The sequence below is a fragment of the Indicator indicator genome, chromosome 21 (assembly GCF_027791375.1).
Source record: "Indicator indicator isolate 239-I01 chromosome 21, UM_Iind_1.1, whole genome shotgun sequence".
Classification (NCBI taxonomy): domain Eukaryota; kingdom Metazoa; phylum Chordata; class Aves; order Piciformes; family Indicatoridae; genus Indicator; species Indicator indicator.
The window spans coordinates 18,390,197-18,414,153 of NC_072030.1; the positions used below are offsets into that span (position 1 = coordinate 18,390,197).

At 46.0% G+C, this 23,957-nt stretch overlaps 1 protein-coding gene across 1 annotated transcript; it reads left to right on the top strand.

The window, feature by feature from the left end:
* The first annotated feature begins 1,982 nt into the window (after positions 1–1,982).
* NAT10 (N-acetyltransferase 10) lies at positions 1,983–23,679 on the top strand. The gene is made up of 28 exons (XM_054390468.1): positions 1,983–2,090; positions 2,854–2,945; positions 3,436–3,607; positions 3,907–4,029; positions 4,709–4,770; positions 5,934–6,048; positions 6,381–6,488; positions 7,155–7,288; positions 7,673–7,766; positions 8,114–8,212; positions 9,345–9,481; positions 9,984–10,108; positions 10,412–10,562; positions 10,984–11,080; positions 11,805–11,921; positions 12,333–12,434; positions 13,045–13,119; positions 13,719–13,835; positions 14,009–14,142; positions 15,670–15,718; positions 16,301–16,394; positions 16,487–16,597; positions 17,651–17,823; positions 18,501–18,620; positions 19,048–19,146; positions 19,560–19,633; positions 22,041–22,124; positions 23,276–23,679. The coding sequence occupies exons 1-28, from the start codon at positions 1,983–1,985 to the stop codon at positions 23,367–23,369; spliced, it is 3,060 nt and encodes a 1,019-aa protein (XP_054246443.1). The 3' UTR covers positions 23,370–23,679.
* Positions 23,680–23,957: the final 278 nt, after the last annotated feature.

A 23,957-nucleotide genomic window follows, 5' to 3' on the forward strand; every position in this document is an offset into this window, starting at 1 on the left:
CTTCTATGAAATGAAAATGTATTTCCTTTTTCGGAGCTCTTCAATTTTAGAATGGGGTTTTAGTAATGCATCTACCATAGAGTGAAGTCTTCAGAATTTTAGTTAATTGTCAGATTAAATACTCTGATGGCCTTAAACATTCCTGTATATATGTGTCTTTGCAGTTCTTTAACGTTTAAAACACATTGGTCCTTGGCTTATGTAAACACTTGAAAAATAAATCTATTTAAATGTTTTATGTCCTTCCCTTTTAAGCAACTATTTCATACCTTAAGGAATTGTCTTGCTGTGCTTCTGTTGCATTGCTGATCTTTTTGTCTCAGTAACGGGGCTCTCCTTGGGTTAACCTCCTTGAAACAACACTGTTCTACAGCCTTCATAATTATTAATTCATTAGTTTCATCATATTTTTGCTCTATTTTATAACTTAGATTTTTTTTTTTTAATCCCTAACTACATCCAGTGGTATTAAACACCTATTTCCTACCATGTTACCTGGTTCAAATATTTTATTCAAATGTTCAAGTTCAAAACTTTGGCAGTATTAAAATCTAAGAATAAATATATCTATGCAAATAGCTTGGCTGAACTTTGGTATTGGAAGGTTAATGTTACAGACTTTAGGTCATTAGGGATACTTTTGCTGGCAGTTGGGAGAGTAAACTTAGTGTTTCTCAGAATTCTTGCTGGAAGTTGAAGACAGACAAATCATTTTTCTTGTTGCAGCTCCACTGATGTGCAGCTCAGAATTCTGTATGGAAAACCTCCAAACAGCTGTGTTCTTAGCAAACAGCAGTGTTTAAATGTTGCAAGCCACTGGTTTCATTGTGAGGTTTCCTGACGTTTCTTGGGAATGCATAGTTTAGTATCAGATAATAGCAAACCCTAAAGCTTTGTTACTTTTCAGTGTATGTGCTCTGTTTGCTCTCTACAGTCTTGCTTCTATGGGAATACTGTGAATCCAAATCCCCCATTCCCCTTCCCCCTGCCCGAAGACACCCAGTAACAGAGTGGCTGATGTAGAGCTGCGGTAGGTGGAAACGGAGCAGCTTCACCAAAATCATTAGATAGAGGCACGGTGTTCACTCCCAGCAGGGCTGGGGTTTGCGTTCAAGCAAGATTTATTTAAAACGATAAAATCCATTTTGCCATTGCATTGGAACTTGGTTTATCCCCTTTTTACAGTCAGTTACACAAAAGTCGCTGAACTAAAGGAACGACATCCATGTGGAAATTCCTGGCCCCTGCCTTTGGACTGGGCTGCATCTCTGGGCTTCTGAGAGTCTGAGTTACTTCCAGATGCCAGCTTTTTTAGGGGGGTGTGATACATAATTGAGAATTGCATTGGTAATTCTAAAAGTAGCCTCCCAAACTTCTGTATTTCTCTGGGGTGGAGAATATGAAATAATTAATTTCTGTTCATTTGCTCTCACAGGAATAAATTCTAAAGCTCAGTTCCTTCTGCTGCTGCGTTCTCTAGCCCAGTGTCAGTCAGGCCGATCTGTAACGTGACTTCTCTCTACCTTCTCACACAGAGTGCGGGTACGGCTGAGTGCGTTGCTGCCGGGTGGCTGCACTCACTTCCCTTTTCCACACAACCTCAGCTGCTGCTCCATGAGAGTCCTTCCTCCGGGAGCCCCTTACGGAGCGAATGGCAGCCGCCCATCAGGGAAGGTGTAACACAGCTCAACCCGTACAGTAACGAGTGCACCGCCGAGACTCTGCTCACTGTTTTCCCCATCTCCACCGCGTCTTTCCCATGAGGAAAAGCAGGTTGAGTGCCTAACCAGACCTGTATGTGCGCAGGCGAACGGTGCGGACAGCCTCGGGGTCCTTCCGCGGGGCGCGGCGCACGCGGCCTGGGCCGCGCCGCTCCCACGCGGTTTGAGCCGCGCGCCGCCGGAGCTGGCGCTGAGGGGCTCAGGGCCGGGCCGTGAGGGACTCGGGCTGTAGGGGAAGAAAGGTCCGAGCGTGCCGCAGCCATGCAGCGCCGGAAAATAGACAACCGCATTCGAGTGCTGATCGAGAATGGGGTGGCGGAGCGGCAGCGGACCCTCTTCGTGGTGGTCGGTGACCGCGGCAAGGACCAGGTAACGCTTTCCCTACGGGCAGGCCCTGCCTGCGGGGCCGGTGTGTGTGTGCTGATACCGGACCCGGGCTTAGAGGAACGGTTGATCGGTGATCCCCGGTAGCGGCGTTTTCCTCAGCACAGGATGAAAACAATGGCTGTCTCAGGTGAGGTAACTCCCTCGAAGGGGCTTGCACGGGGTTTAGGAGACTGTCCTGCAGTACCTGCGGATTGAGACGCTCGTAGACATTAAATGAAAGCGAGCACAGGCAAATCGGATTTGCAAACTGAGACTAAAGATAGATAGTGAAGCGGATAAAGGGTCTGGAGAACGAGTTTTGAGAGGAGCAGCCGAGGGATGTTCAGCCTGGAGAAGAGACGGCTGAGGGGAGATCTTCTGGCTCTCTACACCTCCCGGAAAGGAGGCTGGAGTCAGGTAGGGGTCGGTCTCTTCTCCCAAAAAACAAGCAACAGGGCAAGAGGGAAGGGTATCAGATTGCCCTAGGGGAAGTTTAGGTTGGGCATTATGAAAAATATCTTCACTGAGAGGGTTGTCAAGACTTGGACCAGGCCACCCGGAGCAGTGGTGGAGTTCCCATCCCTGAAGGGGTTTCAAAACCTTGGAGATGTGGTGCTGAGGGACCTTGGTTAGTGGTGACCTGGGACTGCTGGTTAATGGTTGGACTCCATGATTTCAAAGGTCTCTTCCCACCAGAAGGATTCTGTGATTCAAACCAACCTTGGATTTGAGAGTACAGTTGATGAAGGTGTCTGTGTTTTGGCAGGTGGTTATACTTCATCACATGTTGTCTAAAGCAACTGTCAAGGCCAGACCCTCTGTGCTGTGGTGTTACAAAAAGGAGCTGGACTTTAGCAGGTGAGATACTTCTTGTGTTTCGTGCTGTGCTGGCTGCTCTGTGTGAAGCAGAAGCTTTGTGACTGGTCTGATGAGCACAAGTTGAATGATTGGGCCATAGGAGAAACTAAATTAGTTCTGGGAGGGGCTACAGGAAGTCTGCTCTTGCAGAACTAAACTTTGCTGCCCACAATACAATTGTCATCAGCACTAGGTACTTCCAGTTTACTTCTGTAGCTCTTTGGTTCTGAACCCATCTCTCTCTCACCTTTTTAACCTCAAAAGGCCAGATTCAGTTCTGTGATTCCAGCCAAGTGGTTTGCAAAGCCAGTTGGTTCTGTGCAACTTGGACTGAGGGCAGATGGGAGCATACCATGACAGCAGCATCTTGGATCCATGATGTTTTCCTTGGAGGCTGCTCTCTGACTTCTAGTTAGGTCTGAGGGTAGACCTGAATGCACATTGCTCAAAGCTTTTTCCAAGGAAACTTCTCTGTCATTTTGTTCTCCAGCCACCGCAAGAAGAGGATGAGGCAACTGCAGAAGAAGATTAAAAGTGGAACTTTAAGCATAAAGGACGATGACCCCTTTGAGCTGTTCATCGCAGCCACAAACATTCGCTACTGTTACTACAACGAGACTCACAAGATTCTTGGTAACACTTTTGGCATGTGTGTGCTCCAGGTGAGGATGGGGAGATCTTGGGCTGTAACATCATTGCACTGAGATCTGCTTTCAGCTCCAGTGTTGCAGGAATAGATTTTGTTGCTTTTGTCATTTTAATTGCAACAACCTTACTCATCTTTTACAAGCTCTGTGAGGGTGAGGCAGCCTTGCTGGCAGGATTTTAATGTGATGTTGGTCAATACAAATGTGAACTCTGAACTAAATTTTCTCAGAGCTTTAGGTTTTCAGTTCCTTTTAGGAGGTGCTAATTGTGCTGATGAGCTCTAGGCAACCTGGAAGTTCTATTTATTTCCTAGGATTTTGAAGCCTTGACTCCAAATCTGCTTGCTAGAACTGTTGAAACAGTAGAAGGAGGTGGAATCGTGGTGATTCTCCTCAGGACTATGAACTCGCTGAAGCAGCTCTATACAATGACCATGGTATGTTCAGTGTAACTGTTATGGGCTATGATCTTCCTTCCATCATCCTTCCTTCTTCATTCCTCTGTCACTGAATGTCTTATGCCTAGGCAGTTCTGCCAGGCTCTGTGTCTGGGAATGCTGCTGGGTTGTAAGGAAGCAATGCTCCTCAGTCACAGGTGTAACTGTCTTCTTTCACAAGAGATTTGGAAGCTATTTATGGTAGCTGCCCACATTACAGAAAATTTAAGTGAAAAATGAGCCTTTTGAGTATTTTGTGACCTGTTTCTGGGTGAGAACAGCTTTACAACTACTATGCACACTGGGTGTGCTCAACCTAGAGCAGGAACAGTTTCTGTTAGTAGTAATGGCAGTGGACAAATTAAAGTGATGGACCAATTTTTCCTAGCATCTCTGAGGTGTTCTGTACCTAACAGAATGGACCTGTCAGTCAGGCAAGAATAAGAGCCTTGTGACAAGTGTTGGTGGGAAAAGTCCATTTTTAACAAGCCTTTGGAAAGTGAGAGTGTTTCACAGCCAGCAGAAAATCCACACTCTCTCTGGGATCTGGAGTGGATGGGAAGGGAGAACGTAATTCACAAGAGTGGAAAAGAAATTGGATTGTCCTATGAGTAACAACCTTGTAAACAATCACTGCTGCTGTTGATTCCCCAGAGTGACTTTTCCCTTTTTGCTTCAGGATGTCCACTCTCGGTACAGGACGGAGGCACACCAGGACGTGGTGGGACGGTTTAATGAGAGGTAAGGTATTAAAGGTGTCAGGGGTGTAGGCTGTTGCCCAAGCATCTGGAACAGCAGCTTGTATTCACATTAGGAAAGCATCCCATAGCTTTGCATGAGAGTGGAGCTTGGCTGCTTCAGTGGAGTTCATACGTTCTGTTCTGGGACTGAATAGAGTCTGGTGCTGGAGGAATTTGTATACAAAATGTTGGTGTATGGTACAAGGGACAAACAGACCCAAATTTGGAAATGTTCTCAGTCCCATTCTTGAAGTCCTCTTGGAGGAGACCTTTGAGATCACCTGCTCTCTAGAGCTCACAATCCTGCCACTAAACCGTGTCCCTTGGCCCCACATCCACACAACTTTTAACCCTCTCCAGGGATGGTGACTCCTCTGCCTCCCTGCGCAGCCTGTTCCAATGCCTGACAACCCTTTCTGGGAAGAAGTTTTCCTGATACCCGACCTCAGCCTCCCCTGGCACAACTTGAGGCTATTTCTTCTTGTCCTGTCACTTGTTGCATGCGAGAAGAGACCAAGCCCCACCTGGCTCCAGCCTCTTTTGAGATAGTTGTAGAGGGCAATGAGATCTCCTCTCAGCCTCCTCTTCTGTAGAAACAAATGCTCCAGGTGCAGCCAAGTTCAGATTCTTGCACTGTAAAACATGAAACTGCCTGGTGTGGAGGACTCTCTGGTTTTATAAGTCTCCTGCAGGTGTTTTCTCTGCCTCTGTTGTATCAAGCAAGCAGCTGTTACCCAGTGAGCAAGGCCTAGCTCACACCACAGGCAGACTGCAGGAATTGTTGCATTTGTGTGCAGCTGGTTACGTGATGTCAGAAATTAGATGGAAAGGCTGAGCAAGCCAGTGCTGACTGCAGGCTTTGGTGGCCAGAGCTTGTCAGAATTGCTGTGCATTCACATCTTACATTTTTATGCAGCTGCTCCCCACTTAAATGCTCTCTTGGTTGTCTGTAGTTAGCATTCTGTGGAGACAGCCTGGTAAGTGGGTGTTTGTTTTTTGGATAGATGATCCTGATTTTATGATAAGAGATACCCTGCCAGTTGTGTGAGGTTGTCATAACTCAGCTGTAAGTAGCTGTAGCTGTAAAGAAGAGTTTAAATGAAGCCCCAAAACACAGGGCTGGTGCTAGTGTTCTTGCTGAGTTGCCTTTGCTTTGCTGCTCAGGTTCATCCTCTCCCTGGCCTCGTGCAAGAATTGCATTGTGATCGATGATCAGCTGAATATTTTGCCCATCTCCAGTCATGTTGCAAACATCACACCTGTTCCACCCCAGTCACAGGTCAGTAAGCAACATCAGCCATTTGCTCCTGGGCGAAAGTGGTCTGTGCTGGCCCCACAGTGTGTTAAAGATCTTGAAAAGGAGGGAGCTTTCCCTTCACTCTGATTTATGTCAAATAATGGTCTTGCAGAGAGGAAGCAGAATGTTCTGCTCTGGTGGAGTGTGGGAAGCTGTCTTTTCTTTCTATCCTTGTTTTTTTTTCCTGTCACAGTTTGGGTTTTTTTTTTCATATGTGTGCTTGCCTGTATTGATTTTCCTGTATTGCTGCTTAGCCTTGTGAGGTGCCAGAGTGTCCTTTATTAACCCCCTTAAGGCAAATCCTGTGCTTGCAGGAGGATAGCCTGCGGCCACAGGACTTGGAGCTGAAGGAACTGAAAGAAAGCCTGCAGGATACACAGCCTGTAGGAGTTTTGGTGGATGGTTGTAAAACCCTGGATCAGGTTGGTGTGGTGGTGAAATCTGAGACACTCTGTGCTGGATGGGTCACTGTAGGTACTGATGTTTGTGTCTCATCTTGCATGTCATCAAATCTAAGTGTGAACAGTGGTGGGTGCAGCCTTGGAGAATTTCCTTGACAAATGGGTTTGGCCATGGTGGCTCAGTGATAGTATCAGTGGTTTACTTCTTGAAGTTCAAATAAGTGGCAGGACTAGAATGGAGAAGCCCACCTTTAAAAAGATGATGTGGTCTCGGGGCCTGAGCTCAGCAGGAGCTGAACCTGTCCAGATTAGTTCTGAATGGCAGCTGAAAAGACTCTTTGAACATGCTCCTGTTGCTGCCCCCCTTACACTGCTTTAACTCCAGTTTGAGAGTCACTGACCCTGTTGCAATTGTCTTTCCTTAGTTCTGAGTATGCACTGAGAAGCTATAGTTCAGCCTGGGGGCTCCCAGAGCTCTGCACTGCTGAAGCCCTTTTGTAGTAGATCTTCTGACTGCCCAGGTGTGTGCCACATCTGGCACATCTGTCTGGGTTTTAATGTTTGTCTCCCCCATCTTCTCCTTCTCTTCTTCCTGTTCTAGGAAGGAAGATAGATACTAGTGCTAAGAGTAAGTAATGCTGAATTTAAACACAGTTTATTTTTGTGGTTTTTTTTCCTGATCATCAGGCAAAAGCAGTTCTGAAATTTATTGAAGCCATTTCTGAGAAGACTCTGCGGAGCACTGTGGCATTAACAGCAGCCAGGGGCCGTGGTAAATCTGCTGCTTTGGGGCTGGCTATAGCTGGAGCAGTAGCTTTTGGGTGAGTGAGCCCCTCCAGTCTCTCAGGTTTTATTTGCATCCATGAGCTAAAAAAGATGTTGACAGAATCTGAATATATTTGTAATTTCCAGTCCTGCATCTCCTTTTTTATTCTTACTTCTTTTGATTGCTGCATGTGCTGATAGCCAAGTTTTTCTGTTTTATAGTAGTAATCAAAGCTCAGTCTTTAAAAATCAAGATGAACAGGCACAAATTATCACAGATGATCCTTAAGGTCCCTTCCAACCCAAACCATTTCTATGATTCTAAAGGAATCTGCTGAGTTTGGGTTATTAGGTAAAATCAAGTCCTCATGTAAAGAAAATACTCCACTTAGTATCTATGTGTAAAATGTCTTAAACTCCTGCTTTATTTTTCTGTGCAGTTACTCCAATATCTTTGTCACATCTCCAAGCCCTGATAACCTTCACACTCTCTTTGAGTTCATATTTAAAGGCTTTGATGCACTGCAGTATCAGGTAAGGAGAGCAAACTATCTGCCAGTACTGTCAGGAGGGGGTTTGCATCTCACCTGTGATTTTTGTGGACTCGTATTAGCTACCAGCATCCTCAGTCCTGTGCTGCAAAAATGAGTGATGGCACAGTTACGTTTCCTTCTCTGTTTTTCAGTGGGGTGAAACAGTTTGTGAAATAGTTCTTCATATAAGTAAATAATTTCTCAGTTCTGAGGCCTCTGAAGCTTTTGTTAAAGAGGTTTTGGGTAGGAGCTGAAGGGACAGTGTGCTCTCAATGAGCTTGTTTGGATGCTGCTGCTACTTTCTTCAGTCTCAGCTTGTTCACACTGTTGTGCAATGTTTTCTGTCAGGAACATCTGGACTATGAGATTGTTCAGTCCTTAAATCCAGAGTTTAACAAGGCTGTGGTCAGAGTGAATGTGTTCAAGGAGCACAGACAGACCATTCAGGTAACTTTTGCACTCTTGCCCTTCTACTTCTTGCTCCTAACTGTTGGTGTTCCCAGAGCTGCAGCTGTTGTCATGTGAAGCCTGTTCATCTTATGTCATCTGTAACTGTTCTGATTGACTTTGCCTTAGGGCAGACAGACTTTTGCTTCTGGTGACTTTCACAAAATAGCTTATTTGTTGCTGTGAATGACTTATGCTTTACAAAAGCTGCCTTGGTAATTGCTTGTCAGCTCTTTCTTGAAACAAGAGCAAAGGGAGAGGAAAGAAGAAGAGAAGGAAGAGCAAATGTTTTGAGTGGTTGCATTTTCTTGCTTTTCATGATCTCTTGTGTAGGTGTGAGCTGAAATTCCCCCCCCACCGACAATAACCAGGCTAGCCCAGTCTGGAAGCAAATGAAGGCTGTATTTACAAGCAGAGTCTAAAATCTACAATGAAATGCAATGAATATGTACAAATATACAAAATTCACAACATTTACAAATATATACAATCAACAGAAGAAGCACAACCGATCTCCCTTTGCTTCCCCCCAAGGGGACCCTCCCAAAGGGGCCTCTCTCTCTCTCCCAGGAGCTTCCCCCCAGACCCCCCTGGACAGAGAAGCAGAGTTTAGTTAGAGCAGAAAGTTGTTAACTTAGCTGCCAAGGTCAGTGTGTTATCTTCAGCCAGAAGAGAAGAAGAAACAGCAGCCAGACAGCCCAGCAACTGGCCCCACTGCCGAACGCAGAATGTGCAGAGTGCCTACTTTGTTTTGGGTAATAGTTCTTAAACATTTCTATCTATCCAATGGAAGTGTTTAGAACAATCGTTATTTTGCTTTCTTACACCCAATAGTGACTTATTTACATTCTTTCACTTTCTCTGTTCTGAACTTTGCAAGGAAAAATTAAAAAGACAGTTTCAAACTATCACATCTCTGCAGAGAGAAAATACCCAGAACAGGCTGGCATGACCCAATCCTTGTTGGGTGACATCAACCCTCTCCCAGCTGTCTTCATGTCTGAGTCTCGGGCTGGATGGCCATGGAGAGCCCGCACAGCAAACGGTCTCTCAGGGCTCCAGCTCTGCCAGCTCTGGCATTTCCAGACCAGCTGTTGCTGCCAGTGACATTGCCCTCTCTCCTGCCTTGCAGTACATACACCCTGCTGATTCTGTGAAGCTGGGTCAAGCTGAGCTCCTTGTGATTGATGAAGCTGCTGCCATTCCTCTCCCCTTGGTGAAAAACCTGCTAGGCCCTTACCTTGTCTTCATGGCCTCTACGATCAATGGGTAAGGCTTGAGCAGCATCTGTCTGCCTGGGCAGGCAGTTGTGCAAGTGCCAGAGGACTATTTCCTATCTGCAGTAGTGTGTTTACTACACACTGCTACATCAGGTCATGCTAATTCTTGATCTGCCGTGGAACCACTCCTTAAAATAACCCAGGGTCAGTACCTGGACTTACTGCTTTGGTACCACTGTGGATTCTTAAGTGTTTGACTTGCACCTTCTCTATTCTGCTACAAGGAGCAAGTACATAAACAGGATTCTGCTGTCTGGTAGGAGAGAGGGGAGAATGACATCTTCCTTCCAGGGTGGTGAGACCAAGAAAGTGCCAGTGTAGGCTGCCCTGTCCTACATGGGCAAGAGCATCAAAAGGCAGCCATTCTCACACAGACTTCAGAATGGCTGCAAAGCTCTGGATGGCAGTCTGGTTCTGTGCTGGAGCTTCCCCATGACTCAGGATTGCTCTTTGGTTGTTTGCTGCAGACTTTTTTGTCACCTGCTTTTCAGGTACGAGGGTACTGGTCGCTCGCTGTCCCTGAAGCTCATTCAGCAGCTCCGTCAGCAGAGTGCACAAACTCAAGTCACCCTGACAGCAGAGAACAAATCTACAGCGACAGCTAAACTTGCCTCAGGTACTCCACTGCATTCTGGCCTGTGGTGTACAGCCATGATCTCTGGTGCTGCTGGCTGGCCAGCCCTGGGGTTATCACATGTGTACTTTGAACCTGTAGGAGGGTATTGGTATGGGAAAATGAAGGAATTCTCTGTTTTTCCTCATGATCTTCAGATGTAAAGGCTTTGAAGTCATGAAACCTATAGGAGTCATGATTTTCTAATCTCTTGGGAGCTGCCTTCAGGAGGACACTGATCCTGCTGGATTCTTTGCTAGCTGTGGCTTCCCAAACCTGATGTTCTCCTCTGAAACCTGTTTGCAGCTCGTACGTTGCATGAAGTCTCCCTCCATGAGTCCATCAGATATGCCCCTGGTGACCCTGTTGAAAAGTGGTTGAATGACCTGCTCTGTCTGGACTGTCTCAACATCACCAGAATCATCTCTGGCTGCCCACTGCCTGAGACTTGTGACCTGTATCCTTACTCACATGGTGCTCTGATCAAAATATGTTGCTTTTGGGTGAAGGAGGCTTTTTCAGTTCCTCTAATAGTGAGGTTCTCATGTTAGCTGGAGAACCTCAGCATCTGATCTTTGGGCAAAAGTCTATGAGGATCTCTTACCACTGCCTGATGAGGCTGGTGGGTTGTGTTAGCAGGACATTTTACTGCACAGACAGCCCTAAGGAAGGGTTGGTTGAAGGGAAGTCCTTGCTGGAGGTTAGCTTTGCAGATGAAGGGCATGAAAGCTGTGAACACTGCTCCAAGTCACTCATGCTGTAGAGTCTAGGAGCAGAAGCCAGCATGCAGGCCAGTGCTGTATTAAATCTTACTACTAAACCACTGAGGGCTTTTTCCTTCTTTCCAAGGAGGCTGTTTCCTTAACCTCTCTGGTTAGATACTATGTGAACAGAGATACACTTTTTTGTTACCACAGAGCATCAGAAGTTTTCCTGCAGAGGCTGATGGCCCTCTATGTGGCTTCACACTACAAGGTAAAGCTTGTGCCCCTTCTAGCAACATTTCAGCTAGGACTTTTATGGAGGGAGCAGTGCTTGTCTGGTTCTGTTGGCCTAAATGAAATGCCTGAACAGCTTCAGTTGCTTCTTGTTGTATGCAGATCCATGGTTTCCTTTCTCCAGGATGATCTCTGCCTTGGTGTTGGATGAATGTACTGAATTTACAGATATCTGCAGTACTTTTGCCTTGAGTAATTCTGAAGGCTAAATTCTAGATGAACCTGCAAGCTTGTCAGAGTAGTGTCAGTACAGTTCTCTAGTGCATTCTAATCTCAGCTTAGCCAAAAGAGTCCCATGGTACTACTGAAAAGAGGAATAATTAATCTCAAGGTTTCTCAAGGCCATGGGTGACTAAATGTGAGTGAAGTCAATAAGTACTGAAGTACTCAGCACTAAAAATGTTACACTTAAGATTTGGTAGTTTAAGGGATAAGTAGCTGTATAAAAACAGGGAGTTCAGTTCCATACCTATTAGAGCAAGAGGTTTCACTTAAGAAAAAGACATGCTGTCTGGAAGGGTAACAGCCATGAGCTGGCCTGTGGGCTTCAGCCATCAGCAGAACTAGTGCCAAGTTTCTTAATAGCCCCGACTTCTGAAACTGGAGGATTATTTACAAGTCAGCTACTAACATTAGCCTGGACTTTGGAGCTCTTCTCATAGACTATTTTTTCAACTTTCTGGTATGTTTTTACCCCCCAGAACTCACCAAATGACCTCCAGATGCTATCTGATGCACCTGCCCATCACCTTTTTTGCCTTTTGCCACCTGTTCCACCTACCCAGAACTCACTACCAGAAGTACTTGCTGTGGTCCAGGTAATGTTTCCAGCAGTCCTTTCATTTGCAGCATAACTGCAAAAATACAGACTCCTCAGATGTAGCTGCTTAAGAGTGTGGAAGTATTTCAGTCCTTGACTGTTGGGTATCTGGCTCTCTGCTTTCTTCCTGAAGAACACAGATTCTTAGCTGTTTGACACATCCAGTTAAATCTACTGCCTCTTAACAGGAGCAGCCCTGTTTAAATGAGAGCTGCCTGACATTTAAAGAGAACTGGTGGGACAAGCTTCTGTGTTTGTTGTTGATGGAGTACAGAAAATGCACAGAGTACTTTCTGTGCTGTCTTCAGGCTTCTGTTGCAGCCTGGTGTGGTGCTGCTGCATCAGGGGTACCCAATGTGCTTTGGGGGAAGCCTTTTTTCCCTTCATGGTCTGTTACCTTTTCTGGCAGGTGTGCCTGGAGGGAGAGATCTCTCGTCAGTCCATCATGAACAGCCTGTCTAGGGGAAAGAAAGCTTCTGGTGATCTTATTCCCTGGACCATTTCAGAGCAGGTGAATGATCCAGCTGTGTAGAACCATAGAACTGTTGAGGGTGGAAGAGGCCTCTGAGATCATCCAGTCCAACTGCTTGCCTAATGCCCTCAACCCCAGCACTACTGCTAAGACACCACCACTAAACCATGGCCCTCAGCACCACATCCATGCATCTTTTAACCCCCTCCAGGGATGGTGACTGCACCACCTCCCTGGGCAACCTGTTCCAATGCCTGAGAACCCTCTCTGGGAAGAAGGTTTTCCTAGCATCCAAACTGAACCTCCCCTGTCACTTGTTGCATGTGAGAAGAGACCATCTCCCACCTGGCTCCAGCCTCCTTTGAGGTAGTTGTTGAGGGCAATGAGGTCTCCCCTCAGCCTCCTCTTCTGAAGGCCAACAGACCCAGCTCCCTCAGGCATTCCTCACAAGGCTGGTGTTCAGGGCCCTTCACCAGCTCAGCTGCTCTGCTTTGGACACACTCCAGCACCTCAGTGTCCTTGTAGTGAAAGGCCCAAAACTGACCACACTACTCAAGGTCCTCATACCCAGGGTATGTTTCAGCACTATTCTTTGTTTCCAGAGCACCCATCTGTGTGCCTCAAACTGACTCTTCTGTCTCTTGCACAGTTCCAGGATCCAGACTTCGGGGGCCTGTCTGGTGGGCGTGTTGTTCGTATTGCAGTTCACCCGGATTACCAGGGGGTAAGGTAGCTGGGAACCTGCTTGCTCTGAATAGTCAGCAGTGGTACCATGAGAAAGGATGTGCAGGCAGGATCCAAGAGGGCAAAGATTTCAGGTGCTCCAGCTTTCAGCATTTTGAGTTTGGGAACTGAGCCAGCGCTGGCTGCGTAGGTAGAGAATGAGGTCGGGTACTGCTCAAGGGCTGCCACAGGAGGCTGGGGACATGGCTTTCGTCTGGGTGAGTGGCAAGCCAGTCCTTCTGTCACCAGGCAGCACTGTAGCATGCCAGCAGCAGTATACAATCAAGGTTTGTAATATTTATTGAGATTACCAATTTTCATGCTGATGTTTTTGTCATTTTCTACCTGTCAGAGTTAAGTACAAAGAATTAATACTCAGTCCTAAACTGCCAGCTGGGCACTCCCTAGTGATTTGGGTCATCCAGGTTCTGTAGTGCCCTGCTCTGGGGAGCTGCTGTGTAGCAAAGAAATGGAATTTTTGCAGGGAGTGAGTGGCCTCTGCCCTAGTGATTGTTAATGGGTTTGTAAGGGGAGAAAGTTGTTGTCTCTTGTTGAAAACCAGACTGATCCCTTTGCTTACAATGCCTTCCTGTTTCACAGATGGGCTATGGCAGCAGAGCTCTGGCCTTGCTGCAGATGTACTATGAAGGCAAATTCCCCTGTCTGGATGAAAAGCCAGTTGAAAAGCCCAAAGAAATTGCAACTGTAAGCAGTGAGGTATGGAGCTCAGTACATTTGTTGTGTTTTCTGGGTTTGCTTTTCACTGTAACTCTCAATAATGATTTTGCTCTGCAAGGAGGAAATACCTATCATCATTTTTAGAAGAAGATACTTCATTTTCAGATTTCTGTGAGGATTGCTACTAAACCATTTCCTCTGTGTTTTTTCAGACTGTTAGCTTGTTAGAAGAGGTTGTGACCCCTCGGAAGGACTTGCCTCCTTTACTTCTCAAGCTGAGTGAGAGACCAGCTGAAAACCTGGACTATCTGGGGGTATCCTATGGCCTGACCCCAAGATTGCTCAAGTAAGGCATTATTCCGTTTGCTAGTTACATCCACAGCAAAAATACAACTATATAAAACATTCTAATCATACCAAACATGTAAATAATACAATGTACAGGTACAGATGCAGATAGTTTGTCCCTTGGGTATTCTCTTTATATCTGCACATTTCACTCAGTTCCTAGAACTGGAACAGCTTCCTGTCCACTTCTCCTGTAAGGTCTTTTCTTGATGGGCTAATCCTGAGTGCATCCTTCAGGGTGGTTTCTCCTCAAACTCCTAAAGGCAAACCCATCCCTTCTTGGTTGCTCCTGTGAGCCTTCTAAACAGTTAAGCAGCTTTTATTGCTCAGTCCTTCTGGACTAGAGAAGAGCCTGTAATAAGCAGAGAGAAGTTAAATACTACTTCCTGTGACCTGTAGAAGGTTGAGCTCCTTCTGACTTTAAGGATAGTTGTTAGTTCCCTGGTTAATGTTTTCAACCAGCAACTGCAGCTGCTTCTTGCTTTTCTTACCATGGAGAAGCTGTATTACTGCAATACATCATTTACTAATTTTTCTTAAGGTTTAGCTCAATGTTGCAACCTAGTTTCATGTAAAAACTCACAGTTCTAGGCTAAATGAAACTCTGGGTTTCTGAGACTTTCTCTTTTGCTCCCTGGCAAGCAGGCTGCAAAGTTCCACCCAGCACGTGATGGGGAGTTGTTTAGCTGTGCAGGAGATTTCAGATGGTTGTTGTGAAATAGTTCTAACCCTTGCCAGTTATAAAGCACATGGTTCAGATGTCTTTATTTGAATGATCCCTGTCAGGGCAGACAAGGAAAGTAAAGTATTTCATTGGGTTTTTATAGTTATTTCACTGTTAGCTGTGGTGGGAGAGATAAAAGAAGGATGAACAGTGGGATGGGGAGAAGCTGGGCTGCACATGTAGGGCTTCCTGCTGAAATTTACATCCCATGACCTGTGGGGGTGGGTTGCCAGTGACAGTTGCTTTGGAGCCTGGAATCTTCCTCTTGCCTGGGATGCCATGTTTGTTCTCAGCAGGTCTCTCCATACTAGTCCTCCTCTTACTGGGCAAAATGAGTTGTAGGATCGGTTCACAGCTAAGATGGAAGAGGAAGAGAAGAATGGAAAACAGAATTTGGCTGATCAGTCTGGGGTTCTCTCTGGTCTCTCTGGGAGTTGCCAGGGAAGAATCTTCATTTGTTGGAGAGCAGAGTCTCTGAAGTGAACTGCAAATCCTCAGCCCTCACCTGTCTGCCAGTGTTTCAGGGAGGCCCTGGAAGCCTGTCAGATGCAGTAGCTCATGTACCACTCTTTGCACATCTGTTCATTCTTTGTCAGAATCATTTCTCACTCCTGAGTCAGGACCTCAGTCCTTTGATGCTGTGTTCTGTCAGTGTTCATTTCAGCAGTTGCTGGCTGTCTCTTGCAGACTTTTGCTTCCTTTTCACCAGTGCAGGAGGTAGATTGCACTTAACCACAAGTATCCCTGTAGCATCAACAGCTCCACACTCCTCAGTGCCTTTTGTCTTCTCCATGTCCCCAGGTTTTGGAAACGTGCTGGATTTGTGCCCGTTTATCTAAGGCAGACACCAGTAAGTAGCACAGAGTTCCTGAAGGCAGTCACTGGGCATCTCCATTAGCTTCTGGGAGGTGTGATTTGGGTCAGGAAGGTTTTCTGCGGTTACACTGGGGGCTTGTTTTTGTTCTTTGGGTCTACAGTCAAGTAAAGGAGTAAAGTTTTAGGGCTGTAAGTGTGGGTTTTTTAAGTGGTTTGCTCTTCAAAAATGAGAACGAAGGTGCTGCTGTTGAGGGCTATTAATAAAGTACACAATGGCCTTCAGCTGGCTGCTCCTGACTGCTTCCAAAGAGTAGCACTGGCAGTTACAGGACTTTTGGGGAGAATAAATTGTTCCATGGCACTGCATTTTGCTCTTGCTTTTTCTGTCTCTTGAGCTGTCCTTGGAATTTGCAATACCAGGTGGTTACTGGTTCCCTCAAGAAGGCAAAATCCCTCAGCACTGGGATCTAGCAAGTTCTGGAAGTTTACCTTAGGGAGTGGGGACCAGTAGCAGTCAATACCTGTGTTGTTGATTTAGAAGACCTTTGCCTTCTTCATCTGAGCACAGAGTGCAGAAGGTTGATGATGATGGTGGGAAATGTTTCTTACTTGTTAGAATGACCTGACTGGGGAGCACTCCTGCATCATGCTGAAGATGCTGAATGATGAGGACACTGAACAGGAGTCTTGGCTTACTGCCTTCTGGAAAGGTAACTTCCATTTCCATAATGCAGAAGAACCTTCTGGGCCACTGATTGTAGATGTCCACAGGAGATGTTTATTTTATCATCTTGTCCCACAGATTTTAGGAGGAGGTTCCTTTCTCTGCTTTCCTACCAGTTCAGCACCTTCTCTCCTTCACTGGCATTGAATATTCTACAGAACAAAAATACCAAGCAGCAGCCACAACCAGGTGAGTGTCCTGGCTCACAACCTTCAGGCAGATTGCAGTTCAAAGTCTTACCTGCATGTTTAGCAGAGTTCTCAAACACATGCATTGGTTGATGTCTCTTGTGGAGTGCCATGAGTCACTCTGGGTCAGGTAACAGGATTACACACTGGTTTGTTAACCACAAAAATACTTTGTGCTTCTGGGGAAAAGCTAGAAAGACATTTCATGCCACTGAAAACAGGTACGAGTGGGGAGTTTGGTGGGTTTTTTTTCCTTGCTATTTTGATTGAAGATTTAAGTAACCCAAAATTAGACTGCAACAACTAAATGCATGATAAGACATGGATGGATTCTGACAACTGCCAAACCCAGCGTGGAATTAAAAGGGAAGCCTCAGATAGCAAGGGGTCAGTACACAGAGCAGCTTGCTTAGGACCTGAGGAAGAAGGTTGTCATCAGAAATCTGGGAACTGGAACATGATGTCTTTCTAAGAGGCTTTGGTTCAGCTGCATGTTATTGGGCTCACTCCAGCACTTGGTGGGGGAAGCAAACAGGAAGTGTGACCAAGAGGGCCAGGACAGACAGTTGTAACAGACACTTCAGGCTTAAAAGCAAATTGCTGTTTTCTCACTGCGCCTGCCAGAGGGGAGTCCTCTTGAGAGGTAATTTGTGTCCTGTGGGGTTTGAGCACCTGTCTTGGTGGAAGAGTTTTGGCTGCTGCTACAAGGGAACTGTTTAACAACAAAAGACAGTTAAAGACTGGGCAGTGTGTTCCTCAGCCTCACTGTTTTCAGTCTCTGTGGCATCATCAAGTCGGTGACACTGGTCTGGTTTGGCAGTTGCAATGCCAATGACAGATGGATGTCTGTTTGAAAAGGCTTTGCATAGCCAGGCCAGCCTGAGCAGCAGGGTTGTACCTGGTGTGTTGAATTCTGAAGGGTGTTGGGAAGTGAGCCTAGGGAGTGGCACTTGGCTTTTCCTTCCTGCTGACAGAAGGAACAAGTTAAATACTGAGATCTGGGCAGCTGTGAAGAACAGTCTTGACACTTTGGTCTTCGTGTTGCACCCCGCAGCCATCAGCCGTGCTGACTTAGAATCAGTTTTCATCCCCTATGACCTGAAGAGGTTGGAGATGTACTCTCACAACATGGTGGACTACCATCTCATCATGGACATGGTGCCTGCCCTGGCCAGGATGTTCTTTCTGCACCAGATGGGAGATGTGTCTCTCTCTGCTGCACAGTCGGTATGTATGGCTGTGACCAGCCACATCAGCTCTCTTGCTGCATGTCCTAGGAATAGCTTCCAGTTTCATCTCAGCTTTAAAACAAGACTTCAGTTACTTGCTGCTTCTGGAGTCCTCTTCCTGATTTCCCCTCCTTGTGGAGCTCTTCCACCTTTAGTATTTGCTTTGAATAAAAGGTATCCAGGGGTCATATTCCATTGTGTGTTCAGTGAAGCATGCCATGCATTTATAATATGATGAGAAGGTTGGGTGCTGAGGCACTGGAACAGGTTGCCCAGAGAAGCTGTGGAGGCTTCAACCCTGGAAGTGTTCAGAGCCAGGCTGGATGAGGCCTTGAGTAACCTGATCTAGTAAGAGGTGTCCCTGCCCACGGGAGGGAGTTGGAGGTAGATGATCTTTAAGGTCTCTTCTGACCAAAACCACTCTGTGATTCTATGAACAGTGGCTTAAACCCCCCTCAGAATCTTTTGGATCATGATCTATTCTCCAGGAGAAACATGCTGACCTGTATTGAATATGGAATGCCAGCTGGCTTCTACAGAACCACTCTGGGGTGTCCCTGTGCATCTGAGCTCCAGGTTGTAGCAGGGAAGCCTTGTGTAGGGAGTGTGGAGGGTACTGTGTGTCTGTATTTGCTGGGAAAGCCTCTGCAACTGAAATACATGGCATGTCCTTAGGCTCTTTTCCTAGGGATTGGCCTACAGCATAAATCTCTGGACCAGCTGGAAAAGGAGGTGGAACTTCCCAGCAGCCAGCTGATGGGTCTGTTCAACAGGATCATCCGCAAAGTAGTGCAGGTGAGAGCATCCTGCAGGCTTTGCCTGGGGCCTGCTGGACCCAAGTGCAATTCCAGCCTGGTACTAAGAGAAGGCTGAATCAGAACTGTGTGTCTTTATCATGTCCCCAGTAACTGACTGTGAAGTTCTTTGTAAGATGGGAAAAATCCCAGTGGAAGAAGCAGGTAATTATGGCATTGATTTCTGTGGTGTTTTCTGAGGGAGGAGTGCTTAAGGTGTCCTGACCAAAATGCTGAGGACACAGCCCATGGCCCCAGCTGAGCCTGAGCCACTTGTTTATGATTGTTCAGTGCATTGGTGGCATCTCACCTCTGGGAAATAAACTTGCCAGTCTCTTTTAGGGGTAGATTTGGAGTCCAGTGAAATAACTGGAAACTTTTGGATCTGGATTTCTCTCTCTGATGTTGATTTCTTACTTCTTTTACAGTTGTTCAACACAGTCCAGGAAAAAGCTGTGGAGGACCAGATGGTGGCAACAAAGGATATTGTCATGGAGCCAACACTGAAATCTTTAAATGATGACTTGGTAATTATGAACTTTCTTCTTGATACATGTGTGAAGGCTTCATGGGGGTTCCCTTGAGTGTCATCTAAATTGTACAACCTAAATTTAATGTGCATGTTCCCTTGCAATCTGAATTTTTTTTGGATGGAAAGAATTCCACGTCACATCTGTCACATGATGCTGGTTAAAACCTGACAGCTTTGCATGCTTGTAGTCATCCTTTGTTAATCTGCAGCACAGATTTTCTGCAGAATCTGCTGAGGTGTTCCTGGAGTTCTACGCTACAAGTATACAAACATGAAAATGCAGCTATTGAAAAGGCAGAAGCTTCTCCAGACCATGTGGCATTTGGTTTAGGGAATTCAGTGGGAAAGGTGTTTCCCTTGGTCACTGCTGCACTGAGAATTTGATGCATCTGTTCTGTCCTGTTGTAGGAAGAAGCTGCTAAGGAATTCCAAGAAAAACACAAGCAAGAAGTGGGGAAGCTGAAGGACATGGACCTTACACAGTAAGAATTTGTCTGAGTCTCAAAGGCAGTTTTCCCCTGATACCTGTTTGGATGCCAGGTCACTAGCACGTCCTGCTGAGGCATGTGCACAAGGCTGTCATGGCTAAACCAGCAGCACATGAGAAGCAGCTGTGGGTGCTGTCAGCAGTGGCCGGGTGAGCTGAGCCTCTGCTGCTGCAGGGATGAGAACTTGGGGGCATTGTGCGCCTGACAGCCAGGAAGTAACTTGGGGAGCTGGTTCTGCTAGAGGCTGCTTTGTTTCACACTCAAAACATTGTTTCCTGTATGAATTGAGTGACCACTCCTGTTCAAGGCCATTCACCTGGTTACCCCAGTACTGAATTCATTGCCTGAGAGGTGTCACACTCCCAAGGCTGAACTTCCTTCCCTTTTTTTGCTTGCTGTTTTGAACAAAAAGCAAAAGCCTGTAAGCTAGCAGCTGACAGCTGATGTGCAGCTGTCTGTGTGGAGCTGTACCAGCTGAATTGTGAGGGCTGGCTCATTGTTACAGTGCTGCAAACAGAAGATGTGCTGCTGAGGGGAATGCTGGATCCATCCTCAGCTCTGTGCCAGTGCCTCTGGCATGAGCTTGAGCACATTCTTCTTTTACCTTTGCTCTCTTTTGTCATTTAAATAGGAAATTCTTAGCATGTCTCCTGTGTTAGTTTTGATCCTGGCTGTGTACAGTATGGTTATTGTACACATGGAAGTTTTGTAGCATGGAGTAATAAAGCAAGCTGCCTGGCTGCAAAACTGAGTTTCCTTTGCTTCTAGAAATTGTCATTAGTTGTCTTTAAACCAGGATACTCAGGTCCTGTTGTTTGCTGTCTGGCTTAGCTCTGTGTGCAGCTCCAGTGAAAGTAGTACCTGGCTGATTGAATTGTTCTCTGATTTAACCAAAAACCCCAGTATCAACCCCCCAAACCAAGAGAAAAAGAACAACCAAGGAGAGCTTTTCCTGAGTACACAGATGCATTTTACCTGCTGTGGAGCTGGACACTGAGTTGGGGCAGTTTACTTAAAGTGTCAGCAGATGTCTCTCTCTCTGGACTTAGTTCTACATGCCACTGATTTTCTTCCCTCTTTTTGTCTTACAAATCCTGTTCACTCTACTGACATCCCACAAAAGTCTGGTTTGGCTCTAGTTTAATCTCTGTTAAATCTGAGAAGAGGACTAAAAGCTTCTTTGACTCTTCAATTGTCTTATTTGAAGGAAGGGCAAAAATGGCTGTGACTGGACGAGACTTGCAAGTCAGTCACACTGGGAAAACAACCAGAATTGTGTGGCCTTCCAGTTTTCAGCATTGAGAGTGTTACATAGCTGCCATTTTGGAACATGTTCCCTTTTTGTTTGATGTGGTTGTTTGTTTTTTTTTTTTCCAGGAATAGATTTATGTTCTTGTCCATGAGGAGAGAGAGAGAGAGAAATCTCTTCTGAACCCTTTCAATGCAGGTTATAGAAAACTTAGCGAAGAGACAGAGTGGTTTGATTGAAAGGCTTTGTGCAGTGTAGCTCAGCCTTGTCTGAACAAAGGCAAGGCCATTCTGCATCTGTGAGAACTGGAGATGGAGAGCAACCACTCCATTTCTGCTACGTGTCTGCTTTGCCTAGTTAAATTGCCATGTAATTTCCAGGGTACTTGAACACCCAGCCAAGAGGCTTAGAACATGAGCTTATTTGAATAGCAATTGTTGTCTTAATTCCTCTTTTCAAAAGAAAGCTGCAGGTCTTCAGTTTTTCCTGGACTGTTGCAGAACTGCACTGTTGCAGCTTACTCCAGGTCTCAAAGCAGCTGCTAATTTAGCTGACTTCCCAGTGCATCCTCTTCCTTTACTACCACAACCATCCTTCTCTTTTTTTTTTTTTTTTTTTTGGAGGGGGGAAGAATTAAAAAGAGCTCTCAAGCTTTTATAAAGAAATCTATATAGTGAGTACGGATGTGCTTGTGGTCATCAGGTTTAAAGCTGCAGTGATTAAAGGTCTGCGTTTCAGAATCTGAGTGGGCAAAGAAGCCTACAGCACTGCCACTGTGACTGTTGTGTGGCCTTACTTTCTGCTCCCATAACAGGCCTGCTCCCCTCAGCACTCTGCTGTTCTGATGAGAGGCTTTCATAGAACAGTTTTGTGCTGTTTACGGTGGAGGTTCCTGAGAGAACTTCCTCTGGCACTGACCAGTTTTGGATGGGGACAGCTGTTGGTTGCCATTGACCTAGTTTGGATGGAGCCTGCTGATGGAGTTGTGACAAACTCCTGCATCTCTCTGCCAGTCTGGGTTTGTGTTTCCAAGTGCTGATTTGGTTGGGTGCCGAGGCAGTGGCTTTGTTTGTAGAGACAATCTGATCACTTTATTATTTTCCCTTTGTGCTAGCAACTTCACTTGGATTTTCCTTTCCCTTTTTCCCTTAGATACATTATCCGGGGTGACGACGAGGAGTGGGATGCGGTGCTGAGCAAAGCAGGACAGAACGCCTCCATCGTCAGCTTGAAAAGGTTGAGCACTCCCCAGAGGTCTCTCTGGTCTTTCCTGATAGCTTTGTTTTAATGTTTTTGGTTTGGGTTTTTTCCCCAAGAATTAAATGCAGATAAAATTAACTTAGAGGCCTTAACAGATTCTCAGTTTTCCCAGAGAAATCAGGCTGTGAGGAGCTGAGAGCTCTGCTGGGTACTCCTGGGGTTCCTGCAGCAGTGAGGCTGCTGCTGTGAATTCTATGTGGCTCTGACTGTCTTCATGGAACTCACTTGCTCGTTGTAACTTTTTGTCTGTTGACATTGATAAGGCTTGATCCTGATCATGCACAGAAACTGGCACTAGTCCTCCTTGGGCCACTTCTAAAGGAGGAACTCATTCCACAGAACTGTTTCACTTGCTCTGGGAGCTCACCCTGGCTGGGAGCTTGTGGCAGTCCCATTGCAGGCAGTGCAAATCCAGGGAGGAACAATTCCTTCATGCATGAACTTAAGCCTGCAAAATATTGAGCCTGCATTTCTGCAATTCCTTCCTTTTCACTCATCTTCTTTATTCTACCTTGCCCAGCATGGAGTCTTTCCTAATCTTTTCCTTGGGGATTTATAATTGGACTTGCCTGCTTGCTTGTTTCCCCTTCCTAAGGTGCCTGAGAGCGGAAGTAATTCCATGATCTCTATTCCACTCTTTGTACATTTGTGGGGGTTTCCTGAGTGCTGGAAGCTATGAGTTTCCAGAAGCCTTACAGGAATGAGAGAGTCTTGTCAGTGCTTATAAAGATCAGAGCTCTGTCATGTTTGCTCTAGTTGGAATCTAGTGCAGGAAGAAAATTCTATCCTTAAATCTGCCAGTGGTAATATTTTCCTAGGTACTCTAAATTCCAGATGCCCTTTTATGAATTGCCTTCAGGACACGCAACTTAAAGTCTTGGAAAGCAATGACAAGAGCTAAAAATCAAGGGCTTCAAAATGGGTTAGAGAAGCTGAAGACACTAGAAATCTAGGTCATACTCTTGCTCATGCTTTCTGCACCACCAGTTCAAATGACCCAAGAAACTGGAAATACTTTCTCCTAACCATGTTTCTACATAGACCCAGTCCCCCTTTTACAACAAAACCTTCCCAGCTGGAGGGGAATCTAGTGTATCTTTAACAGATATTTTGTTCCTGTTTCCCAGTGAGAAGAGAAAACTGGAAACAGCAAGAGGACCCAAGCAACAGAAGAAATTTAAGACTAAAGATATAAAGCAGAAGAGGAAGAAAGGCCTTTAAAGCCTTGAACTGAACAAGTGATGGATCTGTACTGGTCTCCTTTAAACCAAAATGCTTCATCTAGGGGGTGAGAGCTGGAGGGAAGGAAAAGCCTTGGAGGCATTTTTAAAGTTTGCACTGTGGGAGCACAGTGACATTGCCGGGAGATAGTCTGTGAAGAGTTCCTTTATGAAGTGTGACTGCAGAGCTTGAGCAAGGCACTGAGCAACACACTGGTGTGTCACCAGGGGGCTTAAGCAGCATTCCAAGGACTGTAAGCTTTCCTGCATCCTAATGGTTGGTGTCTTTATTAAAAAGGAATTTGGACAGCAAAGGACAGAAGAAGGTTAGGCTTTGGTGTGTGACTTTACCTTTTAGCACTACAGCACACCTTGATGCATGCAGCTCTGGCTCAGCAGCACTGCTCCTCCTTTGTAGTGAGGGAGTTCTCTGGTTGGCCACTCAGTGAGCACTCACCATGGTGGTACTTCAGACCCATGAGCTGGTCCTTGCAGAGCTTGCAATCAACACTCCTCTTCTGGAAGGCAGTCCTTAGTTCTGCTTGTTGTGCAGCTGTGACAAAGGCTGCTCCTGCATTCACACCACTGA

What these genes read in the sequence shown, in the direction of transcription:
- NAT10 (XM_054390468.1), top strand. Translation starts at nt 1,983, where the DNA reads ATGCAGCGCCGGAAAATAGACAACCGCATTCGAGTGCTGATCGAGAAT. An exon ending in TTGCAACTGTAAGCAGTGAG is followed by an intron (nt 13,836 to 14,008) that starts GTATGGAGCTCA and finishes GTGTTTTTTCAG; the next exon opens with ACTGTTAGCTTGTTAGAAGA. An exon ending in CTCTCTCTGCTGCACAGTCG is followed by an intron (nt 17,824 to 18,500) that starts GTATGTATGGCT and finishes GCATGTCCTTAG; the next exon opens with GCTCTTTTCCTAGGGATTGG.